Genomic DNA, 16827 nt, shown 5'->3' on the forward strand with positions numbered 1-16827 from the left:
AAATATACAGAGTAAGTGGCACTAAGAATCACCTTCAGTGGTGGTCTAAATAGGAGTCACTTCCCAAGTGACCCATGATAAAATGAGGCCAATGATTTAAATAATGAAGATTTTTTGGGGAGTGCTGTTACCTTTGCAATATGTTCCTGTATTTTCAACTTATGCCATCTCCTGGAAGTCAATAAATGATAGGCTGATCTAGTCTTAGACTAAGCACAAACCCACAGAGTTATGGGGTAGACTAAATGACCTCTAAATGGCTAATGGACAAAGGGGTGGAGTCCTTAAAGCCTAGGAATTTTCTAAAAAAGAGGGGAAAAAAGCCTAGGAATAATTTTCTCTCTCTACACTTAAAACAAGTTTTATCTTTTGAAAACAGACGGTTCAAAAAAAAAAAAAAGAAAACAGACGGTTCAATTAGTCCATTTTGAAATATTATAGAGATAAAACTTTTTATATCAGTTCTAAAAAATCTTAATTGTATAAGCTAAGAAAAATATAAAACAATAAAACAGAATTATATATTTATTTTATTTATGAGTATTTCAAAGTCTTCAAAGCACACAGTGACCATTTTCAAAAAAAAAAAAATAGAGAGGTCAGGCCAACCCTCAGAGCAAATCCTGAGAGCTACCTGTTTCCATTAAGAAATTTTACTGGTGCATAGCTATACTTACTCACTTACATATTATCTATAACTGCTTTCACACTTAACAGCAGAGCTGAAAAGGTGTAACAGATCCACAGTCTAAAATATCTACTATCTTGCTCTTTGTAATAAATATTTGCCAACTCCAGCTCTAAAACCATAAAATACAATACTATATCTTTGTCATAAGTGACAAATATGTGCATTGCTTTTGCTGTAAAATGCAACTGTTGAGTAGCTATATCATAACTCTTTAGGAATTTATTAAGTAGGTAAGGGATGGAAAAAAATGACTATAGAAATCCAGTTAAAGCTGACAGGTTTAAGAATAAAAGGAAAAAATATTATGAAAATTTTAATTTTAAATAATTTAATCTGTAATGAAGTATGGAATGAGGGGTAGGGGGAGAAAAAGGACCGGGTAATTTTTGATGACCATACAGAGGAAAACTATTTATTGCTCTTGATTAACAAATCAGACATGAGAACATTTTGTTTACAAAGGTGGTTAGTATGAGCTACAACTATTATTGCTGACTAACCAAATACCATACAGTCTACTTCCTTGATGACCTGTTCATTTATATATACTAACAGGGAATAAATAACATCTTACTAGTTATGGGACAACAGTATTATTCTGACATCTGCAGAATGACATGTTATGTTTAAGTAACATAAAATGCACAATCCTCAGGAGAGGAAAAAATAGGATACCTAATATGATATAATAAAAAAGAGTTCTGCATTGGAAGATCTTGCACTGACATCAATTAGCGATATTACTTAGTATATCTCTTCCCTCATCTGTGAAATTCAATCATAGTATCTTCTCTATGTCTCTTATCAGGTTTTTAGAAGAATAAAATGAAATGATTAAAGTCAAAGTGCTTTGCAAATGAAAAATGTCATGCAAGTATAAGGTATCACTAAATGGTAGCATATACACAAATGAGCAAGTGTATCTAGTAGCTGACAATCCTTTCTATGTATCATAATTCTAAGCACTTAACTACATTAATTCATTTAATTCTCACAACTCTATGAGACAAGTATTATCTCTTTTGCACATAGGAGAAAACTAAGGTCCAGAGAAGTTACTTCAAACAGGTAGATGGCAGTGGAATCACAAAATAAACTCCGACAATCTGGCTCTGGGGTCTATTTTATATTGTTGATATACACTATTTTATATTGCTTATATATACTTTCAATATGTATATAACATTTAACTTCACTAAACTACCGACCTGGTTGATTTTCCAGTACTCTACAATCTGAGCTGCGCTGATATTCACCACTTAAGTGCCAACTGAATTCCTGACTGAAAGGGCAGTAGTCAGCAATTTCTACTGAACCCCCATAATAAGGCAGATCTTCTGCAGGTACTCCAGTGAGTTCATCAAAGTACTACAAAGAAAAATATATTAGGAAGGCAGGAGAGTAAGAAACATTCTATATAATCAACATGAAGCCCACAGGCAATTTATAGCAACCCTCTAATGCTGTATAATACAAAGGAGATAATATTCTATTTTTTTCATACAGAGTAAACACAAAAAGAGTAATATACTACTGAAGGGGTATTTCAAGGTTGTAGCAGTTTTAGAAATAAGCAAGGCAAGCAAATTAGTCTAAGTTAAGTTTTTATTAGATGACAAATTTGATTAATGTTTTAAAAGGATAAATAGTTTTAAGAGCTGAAAAAACATAAGACTAATTCATAAAATTAAGATGTTTTAAATACAATGTACTTCAAATGTTTTTAGGAGACTTAATTTATATGTTGTTTTGACAAATTTGAAAAACCCATGAGAAAATGAATGAGATAATATATATAATATTTGGAAACACCAAAGGAACAAGGTAGGTACCAGAAAAATTTTAAAGATTTCACACTTCATACCAACTCACTGAATTACAGTACTAAGTGCAGAAATATATGGTCATTACCTTACAGTGTCTAAAGCACTCAATGGGGTTATAAATATATGTAGGAAGCTCAAAATTTAGAAGCAATCACTTTAAACTCACTTTTGAGATAATTTCTGACTTGTGGCTCCTTTGTCAATGGAAGGCAGTGTTAAAGCTCTTTTAGAAATAGCTACTTCAACAAAAAGCTTAAAGCCTACATCAGAGATTCAGACTGAACACGTGCGACCACTGTCTTCACCTTTTAGATACCATTAGGCAAACTTGTCTAGAGCAGAAATTCCAAGCCTTCTAATTAACTGGATTAGAGTACTTTAGTTACTTTATTTTTTTCTTTTTAAAAAATATTTTTATTTTATATTGGAGTGTAGTTGATCAACAAAGTTGTGTTAGTTTCAGGTACGCAGCAAAGTGATTCAGTTATACATATAAATTATCTATTCTTTTTGAAATTCTTTTCCCATGTAGGTTATTACAGAGTACTGAGCAGAGCTCCCTGGACTATACAGTAGATCCTTACTGGTTGCTGTTGTTCAGTCACTAAGACGGGTCTGACCCTTCACGACCCCGTGGACTACAGCATGCCAGGCATCTCTGTTCTCCACTATCTCCCAGAGTTTGCTCAATTCGTGTCCACTGAATCAGTGAGGCTATCTAACCTTATTGGTTATCTACTTTAAATATATCAGTGTGTACATGTCAGTTCCAAACTCCCAATCTGTCCCTCCTCTCACCCTTCCTCCCTGGTAATCGTAAGTTCGTTCTCTAAGTCCGAGTCTGTTTCTGTTTAAAATAAAGTTTAGGTATAAACTTTAAAATAAGTTTAGTTGTATCATTTTTTTTTAAAGATCCTGCATATAAGCGATATATTTGTCTTCCCAGTCAGTTCCTTTCTTTAAAGAGCCTTGTTTTTTTTAATATAAATTAAAGACGAAGACTTTTGAAACAAAAAGAAATAGTTTAAAAATTACATTAAAATAAATATTCTAAATGTCTCTTACCACTACTACTAGGCATTGCTAGATATTAGCTAATTGCTATCGATTACACAGTTTATAAAGAAATGAAAAACTTCAGTTTTTTCTAACTTACAGAAAACAAACGGAGCCTGATAAATTGAAAAACTAAAGAGCTTAATTCACTCTTTCAATTCAAAATGGAGACTTCTTTTTAAAAGGTTGATTCCTGAAACTGTGCCCCAAACAAGTGTTACCTGGTATTCCTGAGGTAAAGGTTTTGGAAACTTCTGCAAATTGCACACTGCAACTGCTCTCTGGTCCTGTCTGCAAGTTAACTGCAATGGATTACTTCTGAGTGTGTTACAGTAAGGGTTCAGCATCTGTCTCCTGCAGACAAAGATAAAAATACCATGGTATCAAACGCTAAAGAAGATATTAGAAGTCTATTCTAGAGTTTGTCTTTTCTGTTACAATTTCAATGCTTTTAACATTCTTTTTTAAGAACTTGCAAATAATATCAGTTCAGTTCAGTTCAGTAACTCAGTCGTGTCCAACTCTTTGCAACCCCATGAACCACAGCACGCCAGGCCTCCCTGTCCAACACCAATTCCCGGAGTCTACCCAAACTCATGTCCATTGAGTCGGTGATGCCATCCAACCATCTCATGCACCATCCCTTCATTCTTTCTAAAGTTATTTCTCCACTGTTCTCCAGTAACATATTGGGCACCTACCGACCTGGGGAGTTCATCTTTCAGTGTCCTATCTTTTTGCCTTTTCATACTGTTCATGGGGTTCTCAAGCCAAGAATACTGAAGTAGTTTGCCATTCCCTTCTCCAGTGGACCACGTTCTAGTATACAATATCATTATTCCTAAGACACCCACCAAAGTAGAACTAGTATCTTCATTTCACTGATAAATAAATAGTTTGAGACATTTAGCTTGTCCAGGATCATATAGCTGATGAGGGACGGAGATGGGACTTAAACTTCTCTCTCCAAGGTCAGTGCCTTGCCCATTAGAGAAGTACCTGGTACCAAGCACCACTTCTGTTGAAGATGTTAGTCTTACTCTTCTCATCTGGGCTAGGTCTCAAAGTAGTTTAATCACTCAGAGTTTCTACTAAGGAGTTTGAGGGCTGAGTTAAAAGCCTGCTATGAGGAAAGCCGTTCATAAGCAGTAACATGAAACACTGCAGTACTTTTGGGACAGTTAGTTAACTCCAGTACAGCAACCTGATCTGCTAGTGTTGTTGTTCCCAAATTTTGGTGCACATCAGAATCATCTAGAGAAACTTTTAAAACCTCCATGCTCACCTTGCACCCCATACCAACCGAATCAGAATATCTGAAGTCAGGAATCAGGCATTGGTATGACTTACAAAAGGACAAATTGATAACTTTAATCAAAATTAAAAAATTTTGCTTCATAAAAGCCCTATTAGGGCTTCCCTGGTGGCTCAGTAGTAAAGAATCCACCTGCCAATGCAGGAGACATGGGTTCAATCCCTGTTCCAGGAAGATTCCACTTGTTGCAGAGCAACTAAGCCCATGCGCCACACCTACTGAAGCCCACGCACTAGAGCTGTGCTCCGCAACGAGAGAAGCCATTACAACAAGAAGTCCATGCCCTGGAACCGAAGAGTAGCCCCTGCTCGACGTAACCAGAGAGTAGCCCCTGCTCGTTGCAACTAGAGAAAGCCCTAGTGCAGCAACAAAGCACCAACATAGCCAATTTTATTTTTTAAAAAAGGAACCATGGATGGTTTCTACACATTTTGAAATTAAACGGTTCAGACCACATTTTGAAAACAGGGACACTGGATACAGAACAAAATCAGAAGTAAACTGTTAGCAAAGACAATGAGAGGAACTGCATCCTTACTTTTGTCTCTGCTGATCAATCCAGAATTTACAGCTCCTCCTGACAAAGTCACAGCCCATTCCTCGGCCCCAGTCTAATTTCTCAGCCATGCTGTAATTAGCTTTATACCAGCTGTGGAAATAACCCAAACAAAGCACTTTATATTACTATCACTTAAAAAACAACTCCAGCGTATCAATTATAAATCTTAACAATGAGCAAACTAGGACCTCAAAAAGGATTTTGGTGACCATCCCCACAGATGAGCATTTACAACCAAAGTCCCAGCTGCACAGGATCACTGCAGCAGGGACTAGGAACCTTTAGTCTTGAGGGAAACATGAGTACTTGAGGGTGCTTTTATATTTGAAAAACACCAAACCACATCATTTTTCCATTGTAACTTTCAAAGATGATATAAGTCACAGAGGAGAAAATGTTTAAGGTGTGGGACAAGGAGTATAAAAGGCAAAGAAACAGAGAGAATGAGAGAAAAACTGGAATTGTGTTGCATCAGAAAACAGAAGAAATGTTTTAAAATTAACCAGTGCCATGATTTCCCTAGTGATTCATACACTCCAAGATGCTTCTGCATCCTACCTGTATCTTAAAGAAACCAGCATTATTTAGAGAAGGGCTAGAAAAATAGAGCAGCAGGACCACTTCTGTTGGTCATTGCTTATTAAGGGATAAATGGGAAAGAGTGATAATAGTGCTAAAAGGAATCCAGCATTTTTTTTCTTTTCAAAAATATGAATTTGCCTACTTGGTCCACTGAAAACAGTAAGAAACAAGGACAACCCAGTAGAAATTAACAGAGTCCCTGGATTGTGGTTTCTAAAAGCTATTCTCAATCAAAAGGAGCATTCCTGTGCTCCTTGGAAGACTGGTTAATGTCAGATCTAGAATACAGAGCGTGGGCAGGTCAGTCTGGTGCATCTTGCCATACCAAAGAGCAAGGAAGCCATCAAAACTGAGACTCATCAAAATAAACCCAAGAGCCCACAAAGAAAGACTCCCATTGCAAAGACTCCTACTGCCTTAAAAACCAGGAATCTCTACATAAATCAATTTCACTTGTAATTAAAACTACTATTTATATAAGCTTTTCCTTAATATCATCATGCCCTCTATTTATTAAAAAATAAATCTCATTTATTTATTTATAAGGGATTTAGTTTTATTCTACTACATACCTCAGGGTCTCAAACATTTATTGAATGAATGAATGGAGTTGGTATAGGTAATGGATAGCTAACTGAAAAAAATTTTTAAAACAGGTATATTTAAAAAAAAAAACCAAACACAGGTATATTTATCTTCAGTGTAAAATATATTGCTTAAGTTAATATTCATTTCACCTTAATAGTAATCTTAATATTCATTTCAATAAACAATTCATGTAAAATTCTCACAGCTGTCTTACCCAGTGTCCTCCATTAACGCCAGAGTGATGCGAGAGAGGACTCGGTTCTGGGTATGAGAACCAGTCATTGCTTCATTCTGAAAATCACCAACAGATTTTAATTAGAAGACTGGATTCCTTGCAATTCCCAATAATTTCCATGATTGCTTTGATGTTGCCATGATAGGCAAAATGTTGAAGGTGTGAGAGACTGGCAAAATGTTGACTTACAGTAGTAAAATATATAAGCTTTCTTTAAGATAACAGACTGAAGCTTAGAGCAAAATCTACTCTCTCCCTCCAATATCTATATTGTGTACAATTTCCCTGTAATGACAGATCACTAGCATTTAGAACTCTGTGATGAAAATGAAGATAAATATATGGAAACAGAAATATTGTAAAAACATTACACTATTAAGGCAAAGTAATATTGGTGGTTGAGACAGATGCCCAGATAATGGAGTGGAGAATGGAATACTTGCTTGAATTACAAAGAAAATGCTTTTATAACCAACTTTTTATACTCTGTGATCACAAAAATATATACTAATACAACAAGTATCACAAAATCATAGGGTCAAAGGAGTTGCCTGAGGGATACAAAATATCATCAAGGTCTACTATCTACCCAATGTGTTAATTAGTGTATAATGAAATTCCTACCAGGAGGTCACCTAATGGTAACAACTTCACTGTCTCTTAAGAAAGTACACTGTATCTTTGGGATGCTCTGATTCTTCTCTTTTGGGTGTGTGCTGCATGGCTTGAGGTATCTTAGATCAGGAACTGAACCCACATTCTTGGCAGCAAAAGCATGGAGTCCTAACTACTGGACTTCCAGGGAATTTCCATATTTTGTTAATCTTTATGTTGAATGTTGGATTGCCATTTCAAGTACTTTAATTTCATCTTTTTAAAACACAGCTCAAGAACACAAAGTTGATTTCAGAGAAAAGGCGGCAGTTAAGGAAACTAGTAAAATTGCTACTTTCAAGTCTTCTATTGAAAAGTAAGTAAATTTTCATTTCTGGCCCATCTGTAGCTTTCTAAAGAGAATCACTTGAGAAAAACTGCTTAAGGAATATAAAGAAACTGAAATTCCCATGTGAGATAAAAGTGTACATGTCTTCCGTAAGTTTCTGTCATTGTTACTTCATGGTCACCCAGATAAGGTCAGTACAAGCACTAATTTCATTCTTTTCATAATTTTGCTAACTTGGATCATGATGTATGTAAACTGCAACCGTTTACTTATTTAAACAGACGTCTAAAAAATATATATTATTGTCATTCAGTTGCTAAGTTGTATCTGACTCTTTGCGACTCCATGGACTACAGCATGTCAAGCTTCTGTCCCTTCACTATCTCCTGGAGTTTGCTCAAACTTCCTTTGATCCAGAAATTCCATTCTTCTTTCTACATAGACAGATCTGATCTTGCATTAACTTTCTAGTTCTGCTCCCCTGAAAACCTAATAAGGGTGGAATGTCAACTGTGTTACTAGGCAACAGGGCTTAAGATATGCTTCTGGACTTGGGATTATTGTAGATGAACATGAATACCTGTTGGTTAGCCATAGTTGGGGACTTTTCTGTGTGCAGTGAGTCTTATGGGTATGTCCCTTACAGGTATCTGGAAGTTAAGTCTATGAAACTGTTAAAAAAAAACAATGCTGGTCCTTATTTGCAACATGGTACCTCTAAACCAGGCTGGTTCCTGTACACCTGTTATGGTGGTCTTGTGCTTATCGTGTTTGAGCCAGAGAGAGAGGGGAAGAGGCATGGATGATAGCCTAGATTACTGTGCAGAGCACAAGAGAAATGCCTGACTGCCATGTTGGCATACTGTACTTTCTCTCTTGTATCCTAGTATTTTTTGAATGTGACCTGTTTAGGGTTCACAGGTTTGACTGACTGTTTTCTGAACCTGAGAGCACACTGGAATGCCACTCCTGTATGGCACTGAAGATGTAAATAAATCACTCATTATAACATTTTTAAGATAAAACATTTAAAACATAATTATTCATTGACATAGGATTATTGTCATTCGCATATAACACTATGGTGGTTTAGTCACTAAGTCGTGTTGTGACCCTAGGGACTGTAGCCCTCCAGGCTCCTCTGTCCATGGGATTCTTCAGGCAAGAATACTGGAGTGGGTTGCTGTTTCCTTCTCCACATATAACAATATGTAGCTGTTTAAAAATAAATAGATCCAAGTATAAAGTATATTCTACTAATGGATGTACTTCTGTAATGTGAATGAGCTCATATGAGACTAGCAAATAAGGGAATCACATCAGCATAAGATGGAACCATGTTGGTTCATAACGATTTCTCCTGGATTTTAATGTTTTATGCAGTGGAGCAACAGCAGCTAAATGAATCACTTTGCTGCATATCTGAAACTAACACAGCATTGTTAGTCAACTCTGTTCCAGTATAAGATAAAAATTAAAAAACACACAGAAAACCAAAATACACTAAGATATCTGAACACAGCAACAGAGGAATGCTGGGCTGTGCGTGACGTTCCATGCTCTATCCAATTGGCTCAGCAGGACCAGAGGCTGTTTTAGAAGTACTTGTTGCACTGTTTTTGTACACTTCACTCTTTCTACATTTTCCTCTTGTCCCCATTATTTAGATTTATAGTCTCCCATCTATCTCCCATTGCTTTTTGCTGTTGTTTAAGGTAAAAGAAATACTAAAGTAAATAAATATAGAAGCTTATTTATTGGAAATACAATGTGTTTTTAGACTGAGCTAGTACTTTTATTATGACTTATTGCTTTTGTTAATGACTTGGTTTGTGTTTCCCACAAATTGTTATTTTTTATTTCGAAGAAAGACATTGCTTAGGAAAGCATACACTGTATTACAGCAGAAGCATTTGTAATTCCTCAGAAAGTATATCATTAAATGGAAAAAGCTGCAAAAATGCATGAACCTATTTAAAAAAAAAACTACATTAGTGTATCTGTCTATTTTCTTAAAGAAAAAAATAGGTCTAGTAACATTTTCAAATAAACTGACCTCTAATAAGCGCTTTTCCCAATGGTTGAGCTCAGTGCCCATGCCACCTTGATTTTCAAGTTCCATTCCCTCAAGAACTGGACAGTTAAAGTGTTTCCGTGCTTCATCCTAAGAATCAGAAAATAAATAAATTAATAAACCCACAAAAGTACAACATAATGGCAAATTCCCTATCACACTGGATAAGATAAAGTAGCCACTAAGGAATTACTTTGATGAGAAGACCGAATGTCTTTTAAAAATATAGCTTTTAATATAATTAAATATTTTGACACCATCACACTTTTCTTTGCTATTGAACTACTATTCTCTTATTATTTTTTCCTCTATTTGAAGATTTTGGCTTTAAGTCATATATTTTAAAAAGTTATAGACTGGTATGATTGCCATTTGTAACTTTTGTGTCAACAATGATTTTAATGCAGGTATAAACTGCTCATATTATGGACATGGTCTTTGTTGAGAAAAATAAGTTGTTCATTAGAAAACAATTTTTTCCTTTTGGTTTCATCTGTACATCAGTTAAGAGTATGAAGTACAGGGATGGGAGATATTCCAAGAGCAGCGGAAAAGTTCAGAGGTCAGAAAGAGCTGTATGTAGTTAAGAGAGGGGGTAGGGAGAATAGGTTTCTGTCATTAAATAAGCGAGTGAGATGATTAATTTTATGTATCAACCAGCTGGGGCAAAGTGCCCACATATTTGATCAAACATTATTCTGAATGTTTCTGTGAAGGTGTTTTTGGATGAGATTAACATTTCAATTAACGGACTTTAAGTAAAGCTGATCACTTTCTGTAACATAAATGGGCCAGTCAGTTGAAGGTCTTCAAAGAACAAAGACTGACTTCACCGCTGAGCAAGAAGGAATTTTACCAGTTGACTGGACTCAAACTGCAGCTCTTCCCTATTTCTTCAGCTTGTCAGCTTACCTCATCAGATTTTAGACTCTCTAATAAACCTCCATGACTACATCAGCCACTCCTTAAAATAAATCTCTTCATCTCTTTCTCTCTCAACAAACACATCCTGTTGGTTCTGCTCCTCTGGAGACCCTCCTGAATAAAACTGATTCCAAATGAAATGATCCGCAATTATGCAAACAGTACAAGTGATCCTAAGGGGTATCACAACAGAACATTGGTATAACAACTTAAAGCAGCGGGTAGAATGGAGCCATTAAGTCACTGCTAAATTTTTCTTTCTCAGATATCTCGTGGCCTGCAACTTTACTGTACTGCCTTTATGTTTCCTACTATAAGCTTTGAAATTTAATTATTAGTTCTTAAACAATAATGATTAGTAAAGAAAGGACAATAATGAATGAAAAGAGCAGACAGCTCATGAGACATGAAGCTCAGTAATACTCACAACAACACGAGGTGTTACTAGAAGATTAACAGTGTGAGGAACTCTCTTATTATCACGAATGTCCCATAATCTCTCCACTTTTCGAACTACTTTATCACTCCACTGATATAATCCAAGACTGCAATTAAAGAATACAAATACAGTCCTTCTTGCAAATTTGTCACTTTATTTTTTTTAAGACCTTTATTTATTTATTTTTTTTCCCCACCACGGGTGTACATGAGCTCCCAACAAATTTGTCACTTTAAACATAGAAGTGTTTATGAATATCAATATGAAATTAAAATATCTGCCCTTATATTTGACACCAAGTGCAAGCAAAGACTTGATAGCATTTTTAAATTTAATCTTTTCAGTAACTTTAAGAGATTATCATCACTGCTTTGCAGATAAAGACACAGAAGCTTAGAGAGACGAAGTAACTTTCTCAAATTCAAATAGCTAATACTGGGCTAAGATGACAGTGAATTATTTCCTCTTAACAAATTTACTGGATAAAACAAAAGCATGTCTAGAGAGATATCTAAGTATTGTATATAACAAGACTTAACAGAAGGTGACATTTTAACTTAATTTTGCTATTGTTGTTTAGTTACTAAATTGTGTCTGACTCTTTGCAACCCCATGGACTGTAGCCTCTGTCATGAGAGGATAGGTTCCTCTGTCCATGAGATTTCCCAGGCAAGAATACTAGAGTGGGTTGCTATTTCCCTCTCTAGGGGATGTTCCCAACCCAGGCACTGAACCTGTATCTCCTGCACTGCAAGCAGATCCTTTACTGCTGAGCCACTGGGGAAGCCCTTTAACTTAGTGAAAGTATAATTTACTTAACAATTGTGCTGTAAAGTAAATTATACTTTTTATAATTGGCTATCCAACAAGAAAAAATTAAATCCCTATTTTAGGGATAAAATCCCTATTTTACTCCATATACAGAAATAAATTCCAGACCAATGTCAGTAAAAATGGCAGAGTAAGGACCACAGAACCTCATGAAAGCAATGAGGAAAGTATCAAAATTAGCCAAATGAATTTTTTTCAGAACTCTGGAAATTAACCAAAGGCTTGCAGCAATCCAGGAAGCACTTCTTTAAGAAAAATGGATGAATCTCAGCAAAAACAGCAAGCTTTGTGGCCATTTCCCACGCCCTCACTCCAGTTCTATTGCAGCCTTGAAAACCAACAACCCACAGTCACAGTGAAAACCAGCAACCTGGCAGCCAGAGGGAGCAGAACAGGGTTAACTGGCAGAATGCATTAAAAAAAAAAAAATGACTCAACTATGCCTACAAGATACACGGTTCACAGTCAAGGATACAAATAGGTCGAATGTAAAAGGATTAAAAACATGTATCATGCAAATAGTACTCAAAAAAAGAGCTGGAACATTTATACTAGTATCAGACAAAACTGTTACTAGAGACATTTTATAATGAAGAAAGGGTCAGTCCACCAAGAAGATATGATAAACATGTATATACCTTACAAAAGAACCCCAAAATACATGAAGCAAAAATAAATTCTAAATGGATTAAAGCTATGAACATAAAAATTCAAATAATAAATTTACTAGAAAAAAATTTAAAATACTTTTATAATCTTTTAGAGCAGAAGAAACTTTCTTAAGCAAGAAAATAAGATAAATAATGTAAAATTTAAAAACTTTTCTGCATGGCAAAAATATGATAAAAAAATAAATGGGAGAAAACAATCTCATTTGGAGAATCTATCTTGCACAAATAAAAACACTACCACAAAAGTGTTATATTTATTATAGAAAACTATAATGGTCATCAATTTTCATTGTTATTTTCTGGCTTTTTCCTAGATTACTTCTACCACTGACCCTATGAATCTCTCATTCTCAACAATAAAACAGAATATAAAGGAATTAGTTTTCCCACCATTATTTTATGAAGGTTTTATATATTATTCAAAGAATTATATGGTAAACACTGTATACCCAATAACTGTTACTTATTAATCCTTTGTTTTATTTGTTGTATATCTGTTCATCTACTCATGCCTTGGAAAGGTTATTCTTAATTCTTTTTCTTTTTCCACAGCAAGGCAATGTTTAAATATAAACAGTGAACAAAGCCAAAAGGAAAAGAAACAGTGTTTACCATATTAATAACTCCAATATTCTCTTCATCATTCACATTTCAAGATTAATGGTTTCTCCAAATAAAAAGGTGAGGGCCAAATCCAACTCCTTCTATGTCTACCATCTGAATTTATTACTTTGTTATCTCCATTTATACTGTAAGATTTTCTGCTTTTAAGGAATATCTAAAATTAAAGAAAGCACTGCAATTATCAGCTTAATAATGGTTCTTATGGGTATCTCTCTCCTCCTTATCACTACATAGATGGTCCCACTCTTACTACTTATGTGTTTCCCATAAAGACCACAGTTCTTTGGAAAGACCAGACTTCTTCCATGAGTTCAGTTCAGTTCAGTTGCTCAGTCACGTCCGACTCTTTGTGACCCCATGAACTGCAACACGCCAGGCCTCCCTGTCCATCACCAACTCCCGGAGTTCACTCAGACTCATGTCCATCGAGTTGGTAATGCCATCCAGCCATCCAAACAAATACAATCTAGGAAGTAAAACATCTATATCTACATTACAATTTTGTTTCTAACAATTTTGTTGTTTAACATGTACTCTAAAAAAATATTATGATGAATAAAGTATTATCTGTTTTTAATAATTATGCACTTCCAGCTACCTAGAAGTGAGAAGAGAAGGAGGCGACAGAGGATGAAATGGCTGGATGGCATCACTGACTCAATGGACATTGAGTTTGAGCAAACTCAGGAAGACAGTGAAGGACAGAAAAGCCTGGTGTGCTGTAGTTCATGGGGTCACAAAGCAGACACAATTGAGCAACTGAACAATAAGCTACCTAAATGGAGATCTTCATATGAGAATTAATTTTTTATTCTGTATCTGTTTACCACTCACTACTCTAATTATGGAACAGTGTCAGTACCCTGAGAAGGTTTCCTTATGTGCCTTCTCAATCTGTTCAACTTGCATGGCATTCATTAGCCTATGGCTTCAAGTAAGATCACTCATCTGTCTTTTATCATGGACTGTTTTTAAACTCCATACAACTAACTATACTATGGCTTCTTTCATTCAACCCTATAACTACTAATTTCGTTCATGTTATTACATGTAGCAATATTGTGTTCTTTTCAGTGCCTTGTAGTTTTTGATTATAGGAATAAATTAAAATTTATTTATCCATTCTTCTATTGATAGACCTTTGGGTGGTTTCCATTCTTTGTTTATTAATAACAAAACTGCCATTAACATTCATGTACATGTCTTTTTGTGGACATGTGCTCTTAAATTAGATATATAAATCCATGCAAATGGTTATAGTTCTGTGACTGATGGTCTATATAAAATTCTTAATCTTTTTTAAGTATTTCTTAGTATTATTCCTTTTAGGCCCTGAACTTCTAGATCACTGCGAACATGTGAAATAAAATATAGTTTAAAAAAACTGTAAAATACAGTTTACAGTTAACATGTAAACAATGCGATGTATAGACAATAATTATTAATAAACCAAAATATAACCAATCCATATTCTCCCATGGCCTGACTCTCCTTTAAAGTAATATAAGCTACTACAGAGTGGTGGAAAAGAGCTCTGCCTGGCAAGAAGAGTCTTCACTCTTTGGGTAAGTCACTTAAGTTTTCTCCATCTCAGTTGTTTCATCTGTGAAATGAAAAGGTAAAGCTAAATAACCCCATATCCTATCTTGTTAATAATACAGGATATACAGTCATAGGCTAGCCATAAAGCCACTATTATTTGTAGAAACTAACATACAAGAATTCTCAGGTTCTAGTCTTAGCATCCTCCTAAAAGAGAATAAGAACAAAAAAACCCAAATACCTATAGTTAAAAGGTGGGAGACCATCTGCAAATCTTGAAGTTAAAGGATTTCCATCTTTATCGTGGTAGAATGCAAATAGCCCAGCAGAGAAACCCTGTAAGAAAAACTTCAAAATGTCTTACAGTGAAAAATATCAAATCTGACTATAGACATCACAACATGCCACTATCAAAAGAGAACACTGATATAACCACATAAAAGCATCATGACAATACTTCTGTAGGAACTTGCCATATACTAGAGTAGGACTGAAATTATTTCATATTATGAATTTTAAATTCCAATTACTTGAGATAATTCTAAGTGAAAAAATCAAAAGCAATAGTAATGACATTCTTTGGTTGGTATAGACAACGCGTTTATTTGTTTAAAGATGTGTTTCTCACAGGTGGTCCTCTTTATATGAACTTACTAATAAACTATATACCTGCAACCAGGGAATGCTACTATTGAGAATAATTAACAATACAGTTCAGAGCAGGGGAGTGTGCTCATAAGAATACTCATAAAAATTAAAAAACTTTGATCCCAAAGTCCATACTTAATATATATTTATACCTAAGAAATGACTATAAATGTATGCATATGTAGGGGAATGTATACTCTGGAAAAAAGGCTGGAAACATATATAGAAATGTTAGCTGTAGTTCTTTTGGTGGTAACATGTAAAATCATCTGTATTTCTAAAGATTTTCTTTACAATGTGAATCTGTCTATAGTCACATTTTTAGACAATATTTTTAAGAAGTCTTTAATAAGATAATAGATACTTTACATAAATGTATTCAAAGTCCCATTTGCTATTCTCCCCTCTCCCAAATAAGACGAGGAAATGGGCAAAAGAAGAAAAATAATTACTGACATTGGACATCTCCTGTTTCATGAGTAAGATTTCTTTTCTTACTTTCTTTCCTAACCTAAATAACTAAAAAAAAGCACTTTTGTAACTACGAATTTAAGTAATCAATTTCATTGGCAAATTTCTTTGCTTACATAACTGTGGTCTCTGTGTCATTCGAGGCTTTCCAAACTAATTAATGGAATCTATAGTATTATTTTATTCCTACATTTCTTCTTTTTTAATCTCTGAAGATGCAAAGGATATTTAATGGAGTCAGCTAAGAAAATCTAAATAGTTTTTAATATACAATTCATTGAGGTAATATAAAGCTTAAAATAGTATGAAGTGCCTCATCCTTTAGAATATTCTAAATTCACATATTTTTCTTCCCTATCAAGTTGAAAATTTTTCTAAGCACACATATTTCAGAAGGCATATCTAGTACTGAAAGTACCAGGAATGACTATAATTGATAGTTAGAGCATATATAACTTTATAGAGAATAAGTATATTTGTTAAACATTTAATTCTTACCATCCTCCAGAATGGTTTTTGAGACAAACTAATGTTTTTAATTTCTTAGGTTTTTGCAATTTTTAAAATACAAATATACAAAAAAGCTTAAAAATCTAAAAGAAACTTTATGTCTGCTCTTTAGGAGGATTTAAGATATAAGTATGGATGTGAGATTTGGACTGTGAAGAAATCTGAATGCCGAAGAATTGACGCTTTTGAACTGTGGTGGTGGGAGAAGATTCTTGAGAGTCCCTTGGACTGCAAGGAGATCCAACCAGTCCATTCTAGAGGAGATCAGCCCTGGGTGGTCTTTGGAAGGAATGATGCT

General features: G+C 34.7%; 1 protein-coding gene across 1 annotated transcript in view; it reads right to left on the bottom strand.

The window, feature by feature from the left end:
- Window positions 1-16827, bottom strand: part of LMLN (leishmanolysin like peptidase) — a 51512-nt gene that overhangs the window by 15602 nt on the left and 19083 nt on the right. The window contains exons 8-14 of the mRNA XM_013963402.2: window positions 15142-15236; window positions 11221-11338; window positions 9852-9959; window positions 6832-6908; window positions 5427-5537; window positions 3795-3927; window positions 1900-2059 (exon numbers count right to left, since the gene is read on the bottom strand). Coding sequence (XP_013818856.1) covers window positions 1900-2059; window positions 3795-3927; window positions 5427-5537; window positions 6832-6908; window positions 9852-9959; window positions 11221-11338; window positions 15142-15236 — 802 coding nt within the window. The remainder of the gene's footprint in view (window positions 1-1899; window positions 2060-3794; window positions 3928-5426; window positions 5538-6831; window positions 6909-9851; window positions 9960-11220; window positions 11339-15141; window positions 15237-16827) is intronic.

The sequence above is a fragment of the Capra hircus genome, chromosome 1 (assembly GCF_001704415.2).
Source record: "Capra hircus breed San Clemente chromosome 1, ASM170441v1, whole genome shotgun sequence".
Taxonomy (NCBI): domain Eukaryota; kingdom Metazoa; phylum Chordata; class Mammalia; order Artiodactyla; family Bovidae; genus Capra; species Capra hircus.